The sequence below is a fragment of the Poecilia formosa genome, unplaced genomic scaffold, assembly GCF_000485575.1.
Source record: "Poecilia formosa unplaced genomic scaffold, Poecilia_formosa-5.1.2 Scaffold584, whole genome shotgun sequence".
NCBI lineage: Eukaryota > Metazoa > Chordata > Actinopteri > Cyprinodontiformes > Poeciliidae > Poecilia > Poecilia formosa.
In genome coordinates, this window is record NW_006800523.1 from 248,403 (window position 1) to 273,558 (window position 25,156).

General features: G+C 38.2%; 1 protein-coding gene across 1 annotated transcript in view; it reads right to left on the bottom strand.

Moving 5' to 3' along the window:
- The window catches only part of slc6a20 (solute carrier family 6 member 20), a 62,015-nt gene that overhangs the window by 33,748 nt on the left and 3,111 nt on the right, over window positions 1-25,156 (bottom strand). The window contains exons 2-8 of the mRNA XM_007541055.2: window positions 8,752-8,892; window positions 8,561-8,652; window positions 7,781-8,008; window positions 7,503-7,613; window positions 7,147-7,388; window positions 6,276-6,438; window positions 2,180-2,381 (exon numbers count right to left, since the gene is read on the bottom strand). Of these exons, the coding sequence (XP_007541117.1) occupies window positions 2,180-2,381; window positions 6,276-6,438; window positions 7,147-7,388; window positions 7,503-7,613; window positions 7,781-8,008; window positions 8,561-8,652; window positions 8,752-8,892 (1,179 nt within the window). The remainder of the gene's footprint in view (window positions 1-2,179; window positions 2,382-6,275; window positions 6,439-7,146; window positions 7,389-7,502; window positions 7,614-7,780; window positions 8,009-8,560; window positions 8,653-8,751; window positions 8,893-25,156) is intronic.

Here is a 25,156-nt window from a genome sequence, read left to right on the forward strand (position 1 = left end):
CTGACGAAAGCCGGTTAGCGTTAGGGTAACATGTAAAGAAATGGCAGTTCCGGCTTGCGGCGGAAGTCGCGCCCATAATTCACGCAAAGCATCATGGGGCGTAGGAATAAGGTGGATAGAAAATCTCTGGGCTATTGTGAAGAGGAAGAGGTGATATTTCAGACCGAACAACTCAGAAGAACAGAAGGTCACCATCAGAGCAACCTGGGCTGCCATAACACCTGAGCAGTGCCCCAGAATGATGGACTCCATGTCACACTGCATTGCTGCAGAAATCTAGGCAAAAGGAGCCCAACCAAGTACTGCTTATTCTTTTCAGTCGGTCATTTCTAAAAGTAATTTTTTATTAGTCGTAAGTAATATTCTAAGTCTCTGAGATGCTGAATTCGGAGTTTTCATTAGTTGTCAGTCCAAATCAACAACATTAAATAGAAATAAACATTTGAAATATTTCAGTCTGTGTGTAATGAATGAATATGATACTCAGGTTTCACTTTTAGAATGGAATTACTGACATAAGTCAACCTTTTTCATGACATTTTAATTTTATGACCAGCACCTGGAGACTTTGAATGTAAACCAAACGTGCCTAATGCACAAAACGTTTTTGGTGTTAACGCTTGGTAAGCTGTGCAATGGCTGCTCTAAAAGGAAAATGATTTGTTGTTGCCTGCAGTACAGAGCATGTGTCCATGCATTTTCTGTGTGCCTTCATTTTATTTTTGCTTGCAATGCCCCTGCGATATTGTAAAAGAATATTGTATTTGTGCAAATTAGCTTAGGAAGTAGTCAATCAATCAATCAAATTTTATTTGTATAGTCCTTTGAAAACTACCAACATTACACAGAAGGATTTACCAAAATACTTGGACTGAAGGAAGATTCTGTTTCTAATGTTCTTCACAATCTGCAGAAGATGTCAATGTAAATACATAAGATGTCTTGTGTGTTTTGTATTGTTGCTCGATACGAACATGATTGTCATTTAGCACAAACTAACGCTGAATGATAACTGTTAGTCCTGTTTGATGTTACAACAACACCTACGCATTTACTGTCAGAGTTAAACTGAAAGTGAAAATCTACCTTGAGAGGATGCAGTACTTGTGAAAACACTTCAGGCACCTGGACATTACTGACATTGTCTGATTTTTTTTTAATGCTTCTCTAACCTATATATATTTCAAAAAAGGTTGCATTAACTGGAAAATACAGTCTTTTTGCTGAATTGTGCTGATGTCAGTTGCTCAACTTCACCTCATGACAAACTGCCCTGAAATGAAGCAGAATCCTCATAATTTGAATTAATAAGTATATCACTTTGCATCAGATCTGCAGAGTTTAATCCTTCTGTGGTTGTGGCGTGATGGTTGTTCAGGAGGCTCCACCTCTTCTGGATCAAAGATATAAGGTTGTACACCACTGCACGTCTGCCTGTAGCCATTTTCACATGTCTGAGGAGCTAACGTAAACACTGAGTTAGGAGGGCTTGGCCAGCAGCTTATTAATTATTAATAATGAGGTAGCCCTAAAACAGCACATTCCTTAATGAGATCAAAACAGCCACTGATCGATGAATGAATATTTGTGTATTAAATGTAATTAAATGTGTTGAACATGACTTGTACAGCCCATAGATCTACCCTTTAACTTGTTCAAGGAAGCATAATAGTGGACCTTTAAAACTAGCATGCCAACTCACACTGTGCCAAAGGCCTTCTGAAAAGATGTATTTTTAAAGAAACAAAGATGAAGGGAAGACACCTACTCAAAGGCAACTTTGTCCACAACTTAGAAAGTCTGATCTCTTCTAAATGTTGCTTAGTTCTTGGAACAAATAAAAGTAAGTGGAATAAAGACAGAGGAGACAAACAAGGATTTTAAAGTTAATTCTATCCATATTGCAAAATTTCAGTGTGAATACACGCACTGTTAAAGCCCAAGCATATTGTAAGATCTAAACCTATTCATGTTGAATTACGATGGAACTGATTTCACCACTTTCCTGACCATTATCTGTGAACATGTGAGATCATTTGGTGAGAAAAGCCTAAGCTGAAACCAAAGAGTCAGCAGGGCTGATTTTGTTGGTAACTTCATCCTGTGTAAACAGCAATGCTATTGCAATAGCTTACCAAAACAACAATATGTACAAAGACACCCTAATATTACCTCTTACCATTTAAAGCCTCGTTGCTTACGTGGGACAGAAATTTGAAGTCCCGTAGTGGGGTGGTGATGGCAGTGATGTTTCCCAGCATGCTGCCCATTCCCAGCATCAGAAGCATGAAGAAGTACAGCACTGACCACAGCTGAGACAATGGCATGTTCTTTATGGCCTCACTGTACACTATGAAGGCCAGCCCTGTCCCCTCCACAGCCTGAGGTAAACAGAAGACAGAGTCTAGTTTTAGTGTGTAAACATAGGCATGAATGTTCTGTTTTTATAAAAGCAGCCAGCCATGTTGTCCAGCATTAAAAGTAACCAAGATGAACCCAAGCAACTGTCATGTGCCATATTACAGTTGAAAAACACTGAGCATCAGTTCTCCAGAGGGCTGTGTGCTGAGACCCCTCCTGTATTGCTTCTACACCCACCACACAGTCTGGCTCACAACAACAAACACACTGTCATGTTTGCTGATGACACCACAGAGGTCAGACTCATCTCACAGGGTGATGAGGCAGCCTACAGAGAGGAGGTCCTGAAGCTGGCAGCCTGGTGTTCAGAGAACAACCTTACTCTGAACACCAAGAAAACCAAGAAGGTCATCATGGACTTCAGGAAGCTCAGCACCGACACAGCTCCTCTCTACATTAACGCCGAGTGTGGAGAGGGTCCACACCTTCAGGTGTCTTGGCGTCCTCATCTCTGCTGACCTCTCCTGGACTGATAACATCACAGCAGTCATCAAGAAGGCTCAGCAGCACCTACACTTCCTGAGAGTCCTCAGGAAGCACAAACTAAACTCCAAGCTGCTGTTGACCTTCTACCGCTCCTCCCTGCAGATCCTGCTGACATACTGCATCACAGTGTGGTACGGCAGCTGCACTGTTACAGACAGGATGAGGCTGCAGAGGGTCATAAAAGCAGCTGTCCTCTCTCCTCTGTGGTCAACATTCACACCTCCTGCAGCCTCCACAGAGCCAAGGCCATCACCAAGGACAGAATCCAACCTGGCTTCAACCTGATTGACCTGCTGCCCTCAAGGAGGTCCTACAGATGCATCCAAATTTGACTGATTGAATATTATTAATATTGCCATATTTAGGTTTATATTGTATAGATTTCCCTACATTATTCGCTCTGTTTTGGACCTGGCTTTAATGCCACGCCGAGTACATAACAATATGTACAGTGACAAACAAATTCTAATTCTAATTCTAGAGTGATCAGAAGAAGCATTTTGGATTTCTTGGCAATGGCTTGAATTTTCCTTGTAACCATTTGAAGTACAGCTGTAATAATAATGAAGACTGAATTATGTTTGTTAAAACACAGGCTACATGTGTAAAGAATATGTGACCTGTCTCAAACATGTTTAAACAGAACGTAATATCTGTCACACAGTATCATCTTTTAGTTGATCTAAAGAATCCCAGATTGCCCTGCAACTCTGAAAAAAAAAACTGCATACATGATGTGTCAAACAAACGTTGCAAGAACTGATCTTGACATCATTCTAAGAACCAGCATCAGCAGCCATGTGGACATCAATGCTGTCAGATGCGGTGAATGAGAGGTGGTGAGGAGAGACGCAGAGACCCAGGTTGTAGAAGAAAATGATGAATTTAATGAAGATGCTCAAAACAGTCCAGATCAGGCAGCACGGCAGAAAGATAGCACACAGCTAACCATGCTGCATCCAGATTTTTCTGGATGCAGCATGGTTGGGCCTTTACAGTCTGATCTGGGCTCTGAAGGCCGAAATTCTCTCCAAGAGAGGCGGGGACTCCTGCAGGATTTTATTGGAGGGTACGCTCAATACTATAAATGCACCTGACCCACAAGAGCACAACCACATTACCAACGTGCATCATGTGCGTGTGGCACAAAACCAGCACAAACCTAGAACACACAATTACAGGCCATATCCGCTTAATGCACATGGACCATAAAAACAGCAGGTCTCATCCTCCTTTTTTTTTTTTTAAACTATGCTAACTAATAAATACAGGAAAGCAAAGTATACCCGTGTGAACCACGGCAGGTGGAGGATGGAGATTCCCAGGTTCAGATGGTGTGTCAGACTTCCAGAGGAGGAGGTGAAACAACGTTTGCTTAATTTCAACTCTTTTGGCAAAGTGAAGAGAGAAAATGGGTGCACTACAACAGTTTTCAACTACATTTAATTGTCTAACTCTCCTGCAGTCTTACCTCGACCAACCATGTGGCCTGTCCACTTTTCAGTTTGCGAAACCACAAAAAAAGAGCAGTTAAACCGGCAACCCCGCCAGAACCGCACACATGATAAAAGGGTTCAAACTGTGCTTATTTGTTTTAGCTAGCTTCAACTGCATAGTGACATTTAGCTTAGAGAAAGTAGCCAAACTGCCAAATAAATAAAAGTAAACTAACCAATAACATTTAAGTTTAGGATGGACATGTGCCCTCCCCCACTAGCAGGGTGGGGGAGGGCAATAATTATTTTCTTCTTTTACTTAAAGGAAAATCTCAACAGTGAATACAGCCATGGAATTCGGACACTCCCACAGACTTCCATAGAAAGAACTTGGGTCATGGAGTTCCAAATCCAAACGAGCAGCTCCACCACTGAATGTAGTTTCATAAGTGTTTCTCTGGTAAGTGGATGAAAAAAAAATGGATTCAGCAGACCCATGGCTCCAAGGAAAATATCCAGAAAGCAGTGCCATGAAATCCATAGCATAACTTGAAAGCAGCACAGAAGAAAACCCAGGAAAAGATGACAACAACAATATAGTGTCTATCTAGCATAGAGAAGGGGCGAACATACAGCGCCAGCGTCTTGTCCTGTACTTGTACAACACACATGGACTGATGGTGGCAACCTACTGGATAGTAGCCACAAATGTCCTGGGTCAGTCTGACACAAGCAAGGCTGCCATGCACCGGCATCACCAGGCTCTCTGACCCCCATCAGCAGACAAGGTGGGTGAAGAGCTTTGCCCAAGGACACAATGACAGAGGCGGGTGGAGCAGGGATTGAACCAGCAACCTGCCGATTGCGGGCAAACGTCTATGACTGTCGTCAAAAAATAAAGTGTTATACAAGCACAGGCCATTTACCATACACATTACACTGAACATAGTTCTTGCTCAATATTAATAATAGTAAAAGGTAAAACAACTTGTTACAACATTTTGGTAAAATCAACATTCTGGCACTCTTCTGGTCAACTGATACTTCTGTATGAATCTGAGCTAAATTATTTCTTCACATCAGTACTGTTCACATTCAAGTTGTATTTCTGTTAAGAGACGTAAAGAGGCATAAAATGATTGTTAACTGCACAAAGCTCAGTCACACAGATTTTAACTGAAAGGCCATCACAGAAAAAACATCCTTAAATTCATTGTGAGCATAAACACAAAAGTGCTGAACAAACATCATAAAAACATCCACATAAAACAAGCAATCACATAAAAGATTGCCTTTATGTGATGTGTTGCACAACTTGACAGATAAAATGACCTTTCTCATGTTGGGTCCAACATGAGATCCAACATGAGGTTGTGTTTAGGGGTGTTTAACCCCTAAACACAATTAATGTCAGTGTTTAGGGGTTACACTGACATTAATTGGAAACCTCTGATTCCTGCTGTGCAATATACAAATCAAACATTGGCCTACAGTATCAGTTCTATAACCCATCATTAAATATAATCCCAACAAAACGATCCTTTATTATCAGAAATGATTCAAAATAGCCATCTATTTCTTTCTGTAAAAGTTTTATGAAATGTCAATTGATGCATTAAAATGGGAAATTCTGGGTTTCGAACTTCAGAATTTGAATATCAATAAAATTCAATGGCATATCTATGTATAGTTTTAAAGCTTGGTTGGTTTAGTCTAGAAACAAAAGATGGTTAGTAGGAAAGGTTGGCAAATAAGCTGGTGCTTCAGCCTTTATCATGTGAAAATGTATTTATCTTGGCATTAATACAATCTGTACATAGTGATTGTAATAATATAAAAAAGTGAGGCTTTTTATTTATCAGGTTTTAATTTCTGATGATTAGAACCTGATGTTACAGCCCAACAGCAGTCAATAAATGATAATGTACATACAGTGCTTAGCTCATTCTCCAGGCTGCAGTCTTCTAGTTTGTTGCTAAGTTCAGCGAACTGCTCTGGGAATGTTGTGTTCAGCTTCTCAATCATTTCAAACACATTGTTGATGGTGATGCTGTCTTCGGCAAGATTGAAAGAGTTGAGCAGCAGTATGCGTGTCCTGAGAGAGAAGGAAGGTGGATGTTGAGAAAACCACGAACCTGATGTTAGCATAAAGCAACAGCATTACACACTAGCCAGTCAACAAGGATTATTACTGCAGCAGTACATAGCATGAACTATGTTTTAGCTCATGTCATGAATGGCCTTTAAAATAATCCAGGTCAAATCTTCATAAATGGCTATGTCAACATTTTCTCATGACCTTATATGGCCAGACAAGAGTGGATTTGAAGCGTTAGGATTCGTAAAAGGTGATTATGTCTATGAGATTTATGTCTGAATTGGAAGACAGACAACAGAATAATGTCCAACAGTGACAGGACAGGAGGTCTGTGAACTGGGACAAAGAGAATTAACAGGCATTCATTGATATACAGTTGTCTCCGTCATGAAGTGGTGAATGAGAGGTGGTGAGGATGAACGCTGAGACCCAGGTTGTAGAAGAAAATGATGAATTTAATGATGAAAAGCTCTAACAGTCCAAATACAGGCAGCACGGCAGAGAGTTTAGCACACAGCTAAATACCGGCAGCAACTGACGAAAGACTGATTAAGGAGCAAGCTAACCAGGATTAAAACAGTTCCACATGTAAAAAAAAAAAAAGGTGTGTAACAAAAAGTCTTACATGCCTCCTTGAGCTTCCAAATGTTTGTAATGTTACTTAAATCCACTGGAACAGACTAAAGCAATCTGAATAATACATACCTGTCCAAGCAATTCTCATAGTTGATAGTTGCCTTGAACCCATAGATGGCAAAGGTGACAATGGAGGCAAAGATGGATGTTCCACTGTTAATGAGGGAGACAATGATGGCCTGCCGCTCAAAGTTGTTGTGGTACTGGTTGTAGCTGGCGAAAGCTATGAGTGACCCAAAACCCAAACCCAGAGAGAAAAAGATCTGAGTGGCTGCATTGATCCAAGTAGTAGGATTGGCAAGTTCTTCCATCTAAAAGCACAGAGATGCACATGCACATGAAAATTAAAGCAAACTCCAGCGTTCTGATATCTAAAGCAAAGCGATAAGGCCTCGTACATATTCCTAAAGCCAATCCATTCTCACCTTGGGTGTGAACATGTATTTGACACCATTTAGAGCTCCATGAAGAGTCATGCCTCGAATCAAGTAGATGAGCAGGACAACATATGGAAATGTTGCAGTGAAGTATACTACCTACAAAAGTCAAACAGCACCATTATTGGTGCAATGCTTTTAATATGGTGAGGTGAATTTATCAGGAAACAATATGAAGGATCACAATATTACAGTAAACTGTTATATATGCAATTGCAGATGATATTATTGCTTTATTGAGTCTGTAAATAAGGAAGCTTTCTTGCCTTTCCAGTTGACTTTACACCTCGGATAATGAATAGATAAGTTATCACCCATGCAAGCAGGAAACACAGGGCTTGGCCTGTTTGAATGCCACCATTCTTTTCAATAGAGGGAGAGATGTTAAGGGTTTCTCTGTAGAAGAAATACTGGGTGGGTGAAGCTTTTTCACACTCCTCCATAGGTCCGGTCCGGTTGGAATTTACAGGGCAAGCTGCCCAGGGCAAGACAGACTTGGAGGGGAGGTGGTGGGGATGCAAGGAGCACAGTAGGACAGACATTAGAAGTCAGCCAAAAAATATAATATCACAACTTTTTACTGTAAAATCAATAGATTCTGAACAGGTTTTAATTTAGACAGTTTTTTTCCAATTTGAGTCAGCTAATTGACCCAAATTTACCTGACGCAGCTAAATTAAAATAGTCCAATAATTTAAGAATTTTTTTTGAAGTGCTAAATACATGAAATTTAGGACTTCAAATATCTGGCTACAGAAGGTTTTGCTTTTTCCAAACTTAGATTGCATTTAGGTTAAGTCCAATATTACTACATAAAAGCTAATTCATAAAGTTAGAAGAAAGACAGGTGAACTGCTGAGTGTGTATATAATGAAGATAGAACGTAATGGGCTATAAAGATGATTTAAACATCTCTTTGCTTTGGCAAATTATCAACATGTTATAATTCTTCACAATGCAACACAGTCCTAAGTCCCAGCAGGTCCAACACAGTTTCAGAATTTGCTAAAAAAAAAAAAAAATAGAGCATTTAATAACCAACTCACTTGAAATGAGTGAAAGAGGTACCAGAAACTCCATGCATTGATAATGTTGTAATAGAGACATAAGTACATTGATGTCACAACACTGGCAAGTCCTGAAACGATATAGGTAAAATAGGATAAAGGTTAGAAAGCAATGAATGAGTATTAAAGTTAGCATCAGAAAATGTTGTGTTTGTAATCTAGACTTTTACCAATTCCTCCTAAATATGGGCTTATAGCAGTCCATGCACCGATGCTGCCCAGACGCATTTTCTGGCCAATGGCTAGCTCCAAGTAGAACAAAGGCACGCCTTCCAGAAGCAGCATGAGCAGATAGGGAATCAGGAAACCCCCTGCAGGTGACAATATGAGACTCAGACAATTTAGAGTAGCAAACACCTCCACTTTAACATCAATAAGGGCTGATGTTGCAAAGGTTCATTTTCAAAATTAATATGCCTTTTATAATTTCAATTATTTAAATGCTGTGCAGCATCTTTAAAAATAATAGCTTAGAAGTAGACCAACAATGTCTTGGTAATTGAAAATAATGTTATGGAAGCCAAGCTGAATGAAGAAAATTATAAACTAAAAAAGTGAGTCAAAAACTGGATAACATTCAGTTTTTTCCATTGTTGGTTTAAAGAAGATTTGTTTAAAGTGGCCAATATATTAATATCTGAACAAAATAACATAAGTGATGAAATATCCATGTCAAACTCACACATACTTGCAGAAAACATTCTTGTCCTGTCTTTTAGTGTCCAAACATGTCGCTCTCTTGGACAAAGCTGAGCTGTAGATATGACTAAATGCATGTGCTTTCTTTCATCCTATAGACTTTAAACCGGCTCAGCTCATCTGTTAAGATGTGTTTCTCTCCTAGATGAAGCTACTAAAGTGACTACTTTATCTACTCTAGTGCCATTAACTTCTTACTTTTCTCTAATGTAGAAATAACTCCTGGATCATTGCTTCCATTTCTCTGTTTATTTTCCTCAAACCCCAGTCGGTCGTGGAAGATGGCTGTTCAGACTGAACCAGGTACTGGTTCTGCTGGAGGTTTCTTCCTGTTAAGGTGACATTTTCCTTTCCTCTGTTGCTACATGTATGAAGGATTGAGGGATTAGGGTTTGCTGCCATTCAATGACATTTTTTCAGGGGAGAATGAAATAATTCTAACATTAAAGAATCATAATAAAATAGAAACTGTAAAAGAACTGAACAGAAACTAGACTGATCTAATAAGGAACATACAATCTACAATAAACAAAAAGGTCTAGACAGAGACCCTAACAAGAATCACTAAAGAAATAGACTCTTCACACTAAACAACAGCTAGACCTAGAGTGCAAAATTCCTAAGAAACAAACACAACTAGAAACACCACGAGGGACCAAAACAAAGAAAAACAGGAACAAGACTAATCTAACCAAAATAAGTAACAGTAAATACTGAAACTAGAATGACCATGAAAGGCTGAACTTAAGTGAACTAAAACAGAACTGATAAAACAGAAAAACACAAAAAAACATCCCAACCCAAAACCCAGTATGGTGCAGTATGTTTCATGACTGTTGGGTTGAGTCATACAGTGGATGTATGACTCTCAGATTGGTGAAGTGTTGAAGCCATAGAGAATGGCAAAAATATATGCCTCTGAGCAAGGGCGTAAATCCCATCTCATTATTTGGGGGGGACCATAACAGGGAAATTTTTTAAGAGCAATTTTTTTGGGGGGAGGGGGGTCAGCAAAGTTATAGTAAAATGTGGTTATTTTTTTGTGTGTGTTCAAGCTGCACCATCAAAAATGACGAGTAAGTAGCAATGAATAACCAAAGTGTTTTTCTCAATAAACAACCTGCTGAGACCCACAGAAGTCAAACTAAGATTCAAATGTTGCTTAGATATGAATTTGGTTCAGGTGTCACAGATCTAATCTCTGTTACACCTTTACAAAAACTTAAGGCTCTAATTAAAAACAGGTTTTAATAAGTAACTCCACTTAATAAAATTCCTCATTTATTGCAGTTGTTCTCAATACAAATCATATGTTATTTAAATTCTAACTTACGTTGCTTTAAACTTTTATTTTTGATGGGGTTTTTTCATGTCCTGGCTGAGAACCTATAAATATGCAGGAATTGAATATTTGGGAAGTATCATAACTTAAACTTAAAGGTCAGCACCAGAGTTTTCTAGAAAATTATTCAGATTTTATTTTGTGGTTTTAAAGACTCTACATTGAAGATGGTAAGAAATAAAGACATACTTTATTTTGTTTTACTGTCAACTGCAGTAGCCCCTCTGCTCTGGGGGACGCTGTTACATACAACTCAGCGCTCCATGAGGCGTCTACGTATATGATGTCTATGTTTACGCCTATGGCTCTGAGACCAGGGCCCAATAGTGTGAAACTGACTACAAACGTATTAAGGCNACCAAAATAAGTAACAGTAAATACTGAAACTAGAATGACCATGAAAGGCTGAACTTAAGTGAACTAAAACAGAACTGATAAAACAGAAAAACACACAAAAAGACATCCCAACCCAAAACCCAGAGTCCTGAGACTATCCTCCTGGTTTTAGTGAGATGCCAGTAGTAACAAAAGACTGCTATGAAGATTATTCTTAAAGTAGGGTTTTGTTAGAACACAAATATATTCAAGCTAAATATAGTGAAATTTTATGATTTGGTTAATTTCAGAACTGCACAATATACATTTAAAGCAAATCATAAAGAGTTTTAAGGGAATCTTTGAAATACATTCTGTGACAGGGTGAAGAGTTATAAATTAAGAGAAGTGCTCAGATTTCCTTAACTCTAACCTTAGTCATATCTTACCTCTAAATTTAATATGTAACCCTAAACACATGTTATGCTGCATTAGGGTCTGGCCCTCATAAACCTAATGGTCTTCAGAAGGTTAGTAAATGTACCAGAAAAGGTAGGAAATAGCTAACAGAGGGGAGTTCAAAAACACCATATAACGAACATGCTAGGAAGAAATCAGGTCACAGTTAATGATTTATTTATAAGTACCGCAATGAAAAGTATATGTAAATACTCAAAGCATTTTATCAAAATTAATTGTGTTTACAGTTGACAGATATGAAGTTGGAACTGCAGGGCACAGTGCTACTTTATACTCCATCAAAAAGCCTGTCAGATAGAAATGTTCTTGAATAGGTACAGTCCTAAATCGCAGTACCGTGTTCTAATTCACTTAAAGTTCTACGGAAGAGGATTGGGGCCACTGGAAAAAAATAAATAAAACAGTTCTGACTTTAATCTCAGAACTCTGAGATTAAAGTCAGATTTTTTTTTCTTTTTTCCAGTGGTCCTAGTCCTCTTCTGTAAGGTTCAACACAGAAAGGGAATGAGTAAAATAAAAGGTTATAAATGTTGAATCAAAGTTGAGCATTAAGAAGTTATCACATCCAAATGCTTCACTTTAACATCAGAAGATCTATCCCCAAAACACAACTTTGATTCCCATCTATGGTGCAGTATGTCTCATGACTGTTGGGTTGAGTCATACAGTGGATGTATGACTCTCAGATTGGTGAAGTGTTGAAGCCATAGAGAATGACAAAAATATATGCCTCTGAGCAAGGGCGTAAAGCCCATCTCATTATTTGTTTGGGACCATAAACAGGGAAATTTTTTAAGAGTAATTTTTTGGGGGGAGGAGGGATCAGCAAAGTTATAGTAAAATGTGGTTATTTTTTGTGTGTGTGTTCATTCAAGCTGCACCATCAAAAATGACTAATAAGTAGCAATGAATAACCAAAGTGTTTTTCTCAGTAAACAACCTGCTGAGACCCACAGAAGTAAAACTAAGATTCAAATGTTGCTTAGATATGAATTTGGTTCAGTGTCACAGATCTAATCTCTGCTACACCTTTACAAAAACTTAAGGCTCTAATTAAAAACAAGTTTTAATAAGTAACTCCACTTAATAAAATTCCTCATTTATTGCAGTTGTTCTCAATACAAATCACATGTTATTTAAATTCTAACTTACGTTGCTTTAAACTTTTATTTTTGATGGGTTTTTTCATGTCCTGGCTGAGAACCTATAAATATGTAGGAATTGAATATTTGGGAAGTATCATAACTTAAACTTAAAGGTCAGCACCAGAGTTTTCTAGAAAAATATTCAGATTTTATTTTGTGATTTTAAAGACTCTACGTTGAAGATGGTAAGAAATAAAGACATACTTTATTTTGTTTTACTGTCAACTGCAGTAGCCCCTCTGCTCTCGGCTCCCATACTGAGCTGTCGGCTAGTGGTAAAGCTCAGCCGCTCCATCCCGTTTCAAACTCTTCTTATTAAAGTAAGAGTTAGAGAGCTAAATATAATTGAAATATTGGCTACCTTCGACAGAAAAAGGAGCTAAGTGTATGAAAGCAATGTAGCAGTTTTGCTAGTTTTGATTTCCAAGGCATAACATGGCAGTTTATCATGCATGATTCAGCCAAAGTAATGAAATAACAAACTGTTTATTGTAAATATGTTTCTTCCTATTGAGCAGTGAAAGTAAATAAAACGTGTTACATGTCTCGAATCACAGCTAACAACTGACGGCTCTAACGGAGCCTGTGTGGTTCAGCAGCAGCTGTTGCTCCTCCTTCACTTTGGACTGAACCATTGTTCTAACAATAGTGGGGGGGACCTAATTTTTTTTTTTTCTTAGATGAATGGCAGATTTACTTCGTTCTTTGTTTCTATTGCCTTTATTCTATTGATATTATTTAAATACAAGGGGTTCTTTCATGATTTNGGGAAAAAATTTAACTACATACTCTGCGAACCAGACCCTAAACTTAAAGTCTGGGTTGAGTTTTTTCCCCTTCATTAAAGACACACATTATATCTATCATGGTAATTCAGGATGAGTTATTTTTAATTCTAAATGAATATCGTTGTTGGACTATTATTTAAGTGCTATGTTTATCTAACGCCAGAATAAATGCGATGTACATTATGCAGCAAAGGAAATTAGAAGATCGGACATATATTCATTATGGAGATGATAAGTTTTGGACAGGCCATGTGCCTCGTACACAGGGAAGAAGCTTTTCAGTTATATAGCTTTGCTAGCAAAGTTGTTAGCTAGCAGCTAGCTAATGGCAAAACAACAACAGCCTAACGTCTGCATGATAAAAATACTGAATCGATAGATAAGAACAGTTTTTCCTCACCTGTCTGTCTCCTCCCGCTCAGTGGTTCTTCAGAGTAAACCAGACGCAGAGGCCTGTCGGTGTCTGTTGTATTTCATTACCTCTCTGTTTAAACCGCTGAAGCAGAAACGATACTTCAACGTTTTCCGTCATCTGACAAGTAGCAAGTCTACTCCACTTTATTCACCAAAAACGTTTTTTTTTAATATATATATAATTCACCAAAAACTGATCTGTAATCTGGAACGTTCGCTATGCTGAGCTCCAGTTAGCCGCCTTATCTCACTGCGCGAGAGGCAACTGCGTCATGTGTCACGGGCAAAAGGTCAAAGGTAACAAGGTGACCGGAAGGCTTATTATGTTGTACAAAAAATAAAAAATAAAATAACATAATTTTAGTACATGTTATTATGTGTCAGAAGAGGGCTTTGAAAATAATACCAACAAAAAAAACAAAAAACAAAAAAAAAAAAATTGACCAAAAGGGCACTTTGGGGCAAGGAGCAAAAAGGGCAGGTGCTCAAGCACCCCCAGCCACCCCCTCTGCACGTGCCTGTTGTGAAACAAGTGTAAGATAGCACAAAGCAGATGCAGTACAACTTTATGTCACATACTGTAGCTTTACTTTCAAGACCACAAAGAAAGTTGTTGCTTAACTTAAATATTAGAAAGAAGGGTAAGAATTACATTTCTGGAACNACAGCCTTAATATCATGTTTGTAGTCAGTTTGTTTCGTGATCTGTGTGTGTTTTATATTATCCTTGTGATCAACTGAAAGGTCTCATCATAATATTGGGGGTTGAAATTGATGAACCAACATTAAACTCTGATCCACCTCAGGGGATATTCATAAGCCCCTAACCACAACCTAAGTTGTGAAACAAGTGTAAGATAGCACAAAGCAGATGCAGTACAACTTTATGTCACATACTGTAGCTTTACTTTCAAGACCACAAAGAAAGTTGTTGCTTAACTTAAATATTAGAAAGAAGGGTAAGAATTACATTTCTGGAACAGTTTTTTTTTTTTTTTTTTTGTAAAATTTCTTGAAATGCTGCTAAATGTCAGGAGGACTTTAAAAATTGTTTTTAGGCCTGGAGCAGGGAACCTTTATTTTTGTTTATTTTTTATTTTTTACCTTTGAACCTTCTGTTCATTCATTTGCAGCAAATTAATCATCTCAGTGTACTCTTTACAAGCCTGACCGCGCTTAAATAACAACAGAGCAAACATCGACTAAGTACAGAAAGCACAGGCACTCACTATTTAGTACTTCCATATCAACTTTATACCCTCCTCCTGTTGATGGAGGTTCTGATATGACATGAGAAATTATTAACATGTTTGTAGAAAATCTAGTAGACTATTTTGTTACATTGTTATTGTTTTAAAGTTACATTGAGTGTCTTAAATGCACCCTGCGCGTTCTCTGACTTACAGATCTTCCTGTGATCAATTGGCTATTGTCCCTTTCATAAAACACTACAAGATAGCATAAGGGCATATATTTTGTCATGTCAAAGTGTTTTATATAAGGAATGATGTGGCAAGGGAAGTGTAAGTCAATCTGGCTCTGCTAGGTCTTCCTCTCCTTTTGCAGGTAAGTGACCTCTAGCTAGATGAGACTTGGGTCCACAGGATGTCTTTCATGACCGTTTTTAAAGCTCTCAAATGTGTATTTGTGAGAGTCTATAGAATGAGACTCGTACTTCATTGTGATAAGTGGTATTTTATGCAGAGGGAAGTGAATTTTTTGGGAAACTGAGGAAAGGGCCTTGATCATGACTGAGAACAGGACACAATCAAAGACTAGTTTCTCTCCAGAGAGCTTGTGGAACTTAAAATGCTTTCACGGCTTTGGTTCATGTTAAAAATTTGTTGAGGGGTTTTCCTGGAGAACTACCCCACAGTTTTGACATGTGGAAAAAGGGGGAAAGGATTTACTTGGTCCAGACAGTGCCAGTTGGTTTTTGACTTCCTGTCTACCAGAACTTTTCCCACCTGATCCCAATGTGCCTCTCAACCCAACTGGACAGATGTCAGCAAAACTGGCTTTGAGGAAGTACTTGTATAGGGGAGAGCAGAAGAGAAAGGTGTTGTTGCACACTACAGGACATAGACTTAATGCCGTTACTGTCCCAAATAGCAGGATCCGCTTGCTGTGGCCAGCACCATTCACCTGTTTAACAGTATCATCTACATGCCACCTTCCAGTGGCTAATCTTCTACAATGCCAGTTAAACCTAACTGCAAAAACAAGTGTAGATGTAAGACACTGATACCAGCACCAAAACCCCAACTCTGAGCGATGGAATAGTTTGATCACATAATTATTAACTCCAGATCTAGTTAATTTACAGAAGACTGTAAAATGATCACAGCAATATAATTTGAAAAGTTGATTAAAAATGGTCTCATTTATCTCTGACTGATCAGCAGATGTTTATCAACTACCAGCCAGTGAGTTGTATTTCACATAGGCTTTTTTATGGCTGCTCTTTGACTATTGACAGTTTTTTCTGTGCATGAATGATGTAAATTTTTTCCAAACATGGAAAAATCATTCCATTTTTCCTCACCTTTGCAGATGAATGTTAGGTTGCATAAGTTGCTTTTATGCTGCTCTCTCGTCCCTGATATAAAGCAGAGAGGTTATTTGATTACATAAGTATATGTAATCAATAGGCAAGGTACATATTGTCTATGCAGGGTTAAATGTATACATTTATGCCCAAATATACATCCCCTCAAATACTTTGTTAAATCTTCATTAACAAAATATGGAAATGTACTTGTCTTTTAAGCATGGTAAACAAACTGGGGTTGAGGAGAGGGATCTGCTGCAAGCATTCTAGAAGTCTAGTGTCAGTCTGTTTTCATCATCCTTAACAATTTGATGTTTTCTTAGGACTTAAATTCACAATAAATTAGAAGTTGGAGGAACACCAGTGTCACAGCTCAGAGTAAGGCAACTTTTATGTAACCATGGACTATGAGGGTAGAGTGCAAGAAGAAAGAAAGAAGAAGAAGAAAGCCCCTGCTCCAAAATCAACACCAAGCATCACCAATATTATCAACATTCACATGAACAGGTCAAAGAACTTCTGGAGAAATTTTTACCATCTCAGGAAACCAAGGTCATGCTATTTAGTCACAATGATGAGGCAACTGCTTGGAGAAGCAGAAGAGAGGCATTGAGACATTAGAATACTGTACCAATATTCAAACAAGGTGATGATAGCATTATGCTGAGTGTCTGTTTCTGCATCATTAATACTGGTGCTCTGCAGGAAAATAATAAAAATGGAGGACAAAATCCAAATTCTTTAGTTTTACCTCCAATCAACATCTTAAACACAACTGGTCTTTACAACAGAACCTTAATCCCAAATACACATCAAAACAGGTTTTACATTGGATAAAGTAGCCTGACATAAATGGCTGAAATCGCCATAACTGAAACCCTATTGAAAATATATGTACCGCATCTAAAAGCCAGGCTGGTGCCAAGAGACCAACAAATTTAAATTAACTCTAGCCAGCATTATTCAGAACTTTGTTGTCTACAGAAGTGCATAATTTCTTTTTAAGTTGTTACAGGTCAAATTTCCAAACATTAGTTCAGGTGTAGTTATTTATGGCCAATGAATACAAAGTTGTTGTATGTTGTATTATCATGCCACACTGAAAAATATATTTAATAATATTTAGTATTGAAATGATCCAAGTTTATTCAACAATTGGTGTGCATTAACTTCTGATCAGAACAATCAGTGATGCTTATCCTTTTCTTGGACAATCTGTAAAAGAAAATCAAGTTAAAATGTAAGATCATCTCCAATTTTAAGAGTACTATTCCATTTCTTTAGTTGTTGACGTCATTTACAATGACTTTTAAAGCCAGCCTCAGCCTTCTTTCCACCTCTCTATAAGCAATGTGTTAAATCTATGGCTTTTCTTACTGTGAGCTGGCAGCAGAGGTTGTTACAAAGCCGAGTTGTAAGAAGGTGTTAGGTAGTGGCTGGTATGTAGCAGTCTACTATAACCAACAGTCCTTCAGCCATTCCGCGAAGCCTGCTTAGGTGATGAAAATGATCTACTCAAATAGTTAATGTGTAAATTACCAAAGAAATTCTTGACTTTGCAGCAACATTGCACAATTGGTTTACTCTGTCTGAAATGTAATTCCATAATTGTCATTAGTATTATTTATTTATTGCTAGCATATTTAAAATGCTTCTTCATATTAAAATCCTAGTTATATACAAAGAAAGTTTTTTAGCCTTTACTACTTTCCCTTTATTAACATCTGTGGGTACAAATAGAGAGTGAAACAATGTCAAACAATGGGATCTTGGGATGACACAGTTATTACTTGAAGGTTGAAATAAATGCCTCTTAAGGATTAATATTATGCTATAATGCCCAGGTTTAGTTTTCCAGAATCCTCTTGTTTTAATGCAATTTCTAATTGAGAACTAGGGTTCAAAAATAACGCCAAGCCCTGAAAGAAATGCATGAATTAGATACATTTTAGGCAAATACACTGAAATATCAAATAACATCTACAAGTTATAAATTACTGGCAGGATTACATGTGAAAATGGCCTCATATATTGTAAAATGGATTTGTAGTGGGGAGAATGCATTTCTACAAAGCATTTGTCTTGATAACCAGAGTTCTGAGTTTGTGATCTATTGATCTATAAATAGAAGGTGAAGTTGAGGTTATTATAGCATGTTATTGTAACCTGAACAAAATCATAACAAATAAAGTTGTGAAGAAGATTATGTCAGCCTGTTAATTGTGTGTCAACAAAACATACAGATTGCCTTTTTGGCATTGATTTGTAGTTTGAAGCTTTTCAAATAATCCTTATTTTTTGTCCCTGTTTTTAGTGGTAGGTTCCACCTATAAAAGAAAACTGAATGTTTAAATTGAATTGTTGATAAATCACTGTGACCAAACTAAAACTCTGGTAAATGATATTAATTGACACAGCAGAGAACTTAAGCAAACAGCTTAAACTGGTAGCAACTGAACTTAAAAGATTGACAACGGGAGCTGAGCCGACCAGGACTTCTCAGTTCAACTGGAAAGGCTATCAGACAAACTGACAAACAGCAAGCAACAGCAATGACAACTGACAGCAGACATACAACGAGGATTCGACAAGAGACAAAGACAACAGCTGGACTTAAATATACAGGGAGGGTAATCAGGGAATGAGACACACCTGGGAAGCAAACAACAGGGAAGACAGGACAGGAACAGGACTAAACAGAAAACCTCAAAAACAACTACACAGAAAACACGGAACACAACATTAGGAATGCTGAACTTAGTCTGCCTACGCCTACTTATCTGAATAGCAAATAATAACCATCTTAATTTCAACATTTTTTTAAATTCCATATTCTCTCTTATCAGCTCATGAAGTTAACAACCCCTGTGGACAAACTCTGTTTTTCTAAACTGGTGTATGTCTGGTTTAGGCTCTTGGTAAACCAGATATATGGTCTATATTATAAACCATTTGTCAAAGGTCTATAATATAGTCTTTGGTACCATCTTAAAGGGGACACTCTTGGCTTTCATTTAAGTCAGGTTTTGAGTCTCTCTGACCAACACAGATGTCACTAGAGCTCATTAAACCAAAAATAAGACACATTTTTCCACACTTCTTGACTAAACTAGATAACCCTAACCCAGAGGTATTCAGGGACATCAGGGACACAGAAGTTAACAACTAATGTACGAACCGGATTCCAAAAAAGTTGGGACACTAAACAAATTGTGAATAAAAATTGAATGCAATGATGTGGAGGTGCCAACATCTAATATTTTATTCACAATAGGACACAAATCACAAATTAAAAGTTTAAACTAAGAGAACGTATCATTTTAAAGTAAAACTTTGTTGTTTCAAAATTTCATGATGTCAACAAATCCCAAAAAAGTTGGGACAAAGCCATTTTTACCACTGTGTGGCATCTCCCCTTCTTCTTACAACACTCAGACGTCTGGGGACAGAGGAGACCAGTGTCTCGAGTTTAGAAATAGAATTGCTCTACATTCATGTCTAATACAGGCCTCTAACTGTTCAATCGTCTTGGGCCTTTTTTGTCGCACCTTCCTCTTTATGATGTGCCAAATGTTCTGGACTGCAGGCTGGCCATGTCAGAACCCGGATCCTTCTCCTACGTAGCCATGATGTTGTGATTGCTGCAGAATGTGATCTGGCTTTATGTTGTTGAAAAATGCAGGGTCTTCCCTGAAAGAGATGAAGTCTAGATGGGAGCATATGTTGTTCTAGAACCTGAACATGGCTCTCTGCTTTAATGGGGCCTTTCCAGACATGCAAGCTGCCCAGGCCACCAGCTCTCATGCAACCCCAGACCATCAGTGATGCAGCTTCTGAACAGAGCGTTGATAACAACTTGGGTTATCCTCGTCCTCTCTGGTCCGGATGACATGGCGTCCCAGTGTTCCATAAAGAACTTCAAATCGTGACTCATCTGACCACAGAACAGTCGTCCATTTTGCTTCACTCCATTTTAAATGACTCCTAGCCCAGTGCAAACGGCTGAGCTTGTGGAGCTTAGAAATGGCTTCCTCTTTGCACTGTAGAGTTTCAGCTGGCAGCGGCGGATGGCACGGTGGATTGTGTTCACTGGCAATGCTTTCTGGAAGTATTCCTGAGCCCATGCTGTCATTTCCTTGACAGTGGCATTCCTGTTTGAGGTGCAGTGACGTTTAAGGGCCCGGAGATCACGAGCATCCAGTAGAGTTTTACGGCCTTGACCCTTACGCACAGCGATTGTTCCAGATTCTCTGAATCTTTTGATGATGTTATGCACGGTTGATGATGATAACTTAAAAAGTCTTTGCTATTTTACACTGGGTAACACCATTCTGGTATTGCTGCACTATCTTTCTGCACAACAATGGAGGAATTGGTGATCCTCTCACCATCTTGGCTTCAGGGAGACACTGACACTCTAAGAAGCTCTTTTTATACCCAATCATGTTGTCAATTGACCTAATTAGTGTTAATTGGTCTTCCAGCTGTTTGTTATATGTTCAATTTCCTTTTTCCAGCCACTTATTGCTACTTGTCCCAACGTTTTTGGGATTTGTAGACATTGTGAAATTTGTAATCAACATATTTTTCCTTTAAAATGTTACATTTACGCAGATTAAACTTTTGATCTGCCATATATGTTCTACTACAAATAAAATATTGACATTTGCCATCTCCACATCATTGCATTCAGTTTTTATTCACAATTTGTTTAGTGTCCCAACTTTTTTGGAATCCAGTTTGTACTCAACAGACTTTAAAGATTCAGAAAATGTATAATATACCTGTACTGTCTGTCTATGGGAGGCGATTCTGAGCTGCAATTTGAAGTCACAGGCTTAGGCTATAACTTTAAAAGGCTCTTTGGTGTGTGTATGGGGTTGGTTTGTTTCGGGTGTTACTCATATCTAGTTTGTTAGTTTTAAAAGGGTTAATCAGAAATAGTAGATAAACTTTAGGATGCTTTACAGAGGCCTATTTATCAGATATTGGGATCTTTTCCATCATGGGCTACCGTTATGTACCCATGATGACCACATAGAAACATCGTGGTAGGGTCTGGAGGAGACCACCCTCACTAAATGACAAATTCTGAAGTTAAAAAAACGCAGTGATTATATTCAGATGCTTAGGCTGTTATTGACAGCATAATTCACATTATTATGTTACCTTTCTGCCAACAGATGATGATGACCATAGGCATTTTCAATTCTTCACAGTGTTTCTAGTTAGGTGTTTTCTTTAGATACCTTAGGTTCTGTTATTCTTGAATGACTGAGTCCATATCAAGCTTTCTTTGGTGATTATACTTCGATTATTTTTATTTTATCCTATAGTTATTCAGCCTCCCTGTAGTATTTCTAGTAATGTTTATTTCTTAGTTATTTCATCACCCTAGGTTCAGTTATTCTTGCATGTCTGAGTTTAGGGATAGCTTTCTTTAGTAGCTCCAGTTAAGTATTTATTCCCTCTAGCTCCCCTTGTAGTGTTTCTAGTTTTCTTATTTTGTCACTTTTGCTTTAGTTAGTCCTTTTGTCTGAATCTTTGTCCATCTTTCTTTAGCCATTCTAGTTAGGTTATTTCTTTGTTTAGATCTTCTAGTTAATCTAGCTCTATGTTCCTTAGTTCTTATTGTTGTTAGATCAGTCCTGTTTCTGTTTGAGTTTTTCCCTCATGTCTTTTTCTCTTCTAGTTCATCAGGTTTTCTTTAGTCTTAGTTTTTCTTTAGTATAGGAAGTATTTTCAGCTCCCTTTTGTTTTCCCCAGTATATCTCCTTAGCTTCTCTGTGCCATCTTCTCCTCGCCCGTCAGCTACCTCCTGTGCCAACTACTCACAATCAATCGTCTCATCTAGTTAGGTCCATTGTTCCATTTGCTACCTCCCAGTATAAATACTGGGAGGTTACCCTGCTCGTCACTATGCTTTTTTCTACCCATGTTTCCCTCCCTGGATTACCTGTTGTTCCCTGTTGTCTTCAGTTTGCTTTGTTTTTCTTTTTGGATTTCCCTGGATCATTGAATTTTTTTGTAATTTGAATTTCTTTATTAAAACATCCACAACATTCAACGTCTTCTGCCTGCTGCTATTGGGTCCCAATCTACACACATCATGACAGATTGGTTAGCACCGGGAGACCTGGGAGAAGGCAGAGGACCTCGATTTTTTTCACAGATTATCTGTTTCACCATACTGTCAAAATATGCTAATGGTTTCAAGAAATATATTTCTAAAACTTATATACTGCAGTATTGAACTGCCTTTGTTTGTATGCTGGTTATGTACTACCCTGTGGTGGCCAGATGATTCAATTGAATAGCTACTGGATTGTAGCCACAGCTTTCCTGGATCAGTCTGACACAAGTAAAACTGCTCTATCAGACCATTGACCCTTCTGACCTTGTGTTTTTCTCAAGGACAAAATGACAGAGATGGTCCGGCGACCCTCTGATTGCACAGGAACCATTTTGGTGGCCCCAGAATCGGGTCTTTCCATTTTGAAGACAGTGATGTTCTTCTGGTTTCATAATTTCTAGCTTTCACTGCAGCGGTCGGGAGGAAATTTGGTACCTCAAAATCCAAAACTATGTTCTTAAACCATAAAAGAGTAGAGTGCCTTCTCCAGGTTGGGAATTAAGTTCTGCCCAACGGAGAAGTTCAAGTATCTCAGGGTCTTGTTCACAAATGAGGAAAAAATGGAGCAGGAGATCGATGGGGGATTGTTGCGGGATCTGCTGTGATAAGGTGCAGCAATGATCTATTGTGAAGCAAGAGCTGAGCAGAAATAAGTTTCCTCTGCATGACATCAGAGCTCTCTTAGAAATAGAGTGAGAAGTTCAGACATCTCAGACATTGTTTCCCAACTCTGGTCCTCTAGGCACACTGCCCTGCATGTTTTAGGTGTTTCCTTGCTTCAGCCCAGGGAATTTCAATTATCAGGCGTTTGATTAACTGCAATCAGCTGATTGAGGTGCATTAAAGCAGGTAAACATATGAAACATCCAAGGCAGTGCTCCCTGAGGAACAGGGTTGGGAAACACTGATCTAGGAGGAACGCTGAGTAGAGCCACTTCTCATGAATATCGAAAGAAGCCAGATGAGGTGGCCCGGCCATTCGATTAGGATGGACGCCTCCCTGGTGAGGTGTTCTGGACACACCCCACCAGAAGGAGACCCAGAGGAAGACCTCTGACATGATGGAGGGATTACATTGATAGGATGGCCAGGGAAGGCCTTGGGGTTCCCCCTGAGGAGCTGAAGAAAGTGCATGCTGCAGTTAACAATATTCACGCCACTGCTGCCAACTCAGTGACTTTCTTGCTTTATTTATTAACATTTCAGATGATAAAAATTGATATGGGCCAAAATCAAAATTGATAATCGACCAGAAAACTGTAATTAGTGCACCCCTACATAAGATAGAAAATATACACACATATTTATGACATTCCTTGATTAACCCTTTCATGCATAGTGGTCACTACAGTGGACAGCTATCTAAAAGCCATTTTCTTGTGCTTCTTGTGGATTTCTATGTTATAAATGCACACTGGACATCAGCTGCAAATGCAAGAATTTATTTTTGTTAAATCCAATACGGCCGACAGACATAAAAGCATGCCAACCGCCCCTGACCCTCCTTCTACTGTCAACGGCTCTTGCAGGTAAAAAAAATATTGTGACATCAGACAACCCTTAAAGAACAATACTACTGATATAGTTTTGAAATAACAACTTTATATTTGGAGAAAATTACAATTGATCACCTTAAAAACATAAAATAAAAAATATGTTTTTTACAAAAACAATTTTCCTACCTTTTTTATGCCTTATGAAAATAAAATAAAAATGGAAAAAAAATCCTGACACAAAGGATCAAAATTCATGCATGAAAGGGTTAAATTCATTTCTCTTAAGTGTAATTAGAAGAGCTAAAATTTTAATTCGTACCAGATGAGTCTTTTTCATCTGAGAACGTTGACCGGTACTGAGTTGATTCTGTGCCTTTAAACAACTTTCATTAGAGAAGTTTCACATAACTTAGAAGTTGATGTAAAAATAATGTTTGTTTTAGTCACATAAATTATCAGCAGCAAACAACATATCACCACCTACAGCTTAGAGTAGCTCATCAATATATTAATGTAGTAGCCATGTAACCTGATGTAAAAACATTTTGCTAGACAATATCAAACATTGAGAAGTTTCATTTATTGTTATTAAACTTTATCAAACATACAGTTTTGAAGCCAAAAAACCCTCAGAAACATTTAGGGCCGACAACAAGAATCAACTCATTTAAAGTTAGAACTCAGTTTCACACAAACATTCTAGCATAAATGTTTGGATGTTGAACTGGACCGCTCAAGGACACTATCATGCTAAGTTTCTATTAGCAACTCCACAAATGTTTTTGATAAATATTACATTTCCAACACACATGAAAACAAACATTTATCTTGTGTTTTTTTTTTCTATTCTCCCTCTTTCTTCTTTTTTTTGAGACATTGTTTTATTAACTTATCTTCCACTGGTGCTTTGGACGTTTGGATGCGCTCTTTACATTGTGATGCAGGTCATATTACTGGTGAAGCGTGACCTACAGCGGCCACCAGGGGGACCTCAAGAGCAATTTATTTTTCTTTTTGTATGAATTCTAGGTATACCTTCAGGGGCGCTGCCAGGAATCTTGGGCCCCATGACAAAAAATTAAATTGGGCCCCCCCGCGCAGCTGCTGTTACAATATTTTGAGTCTAACTAACCCATCAAAAGTGTCGCAATTTTAAAGGCTTGCAACTGTCTTGCTTTCTTTGGTCCAATAGTGACAACTAGCACAATATTT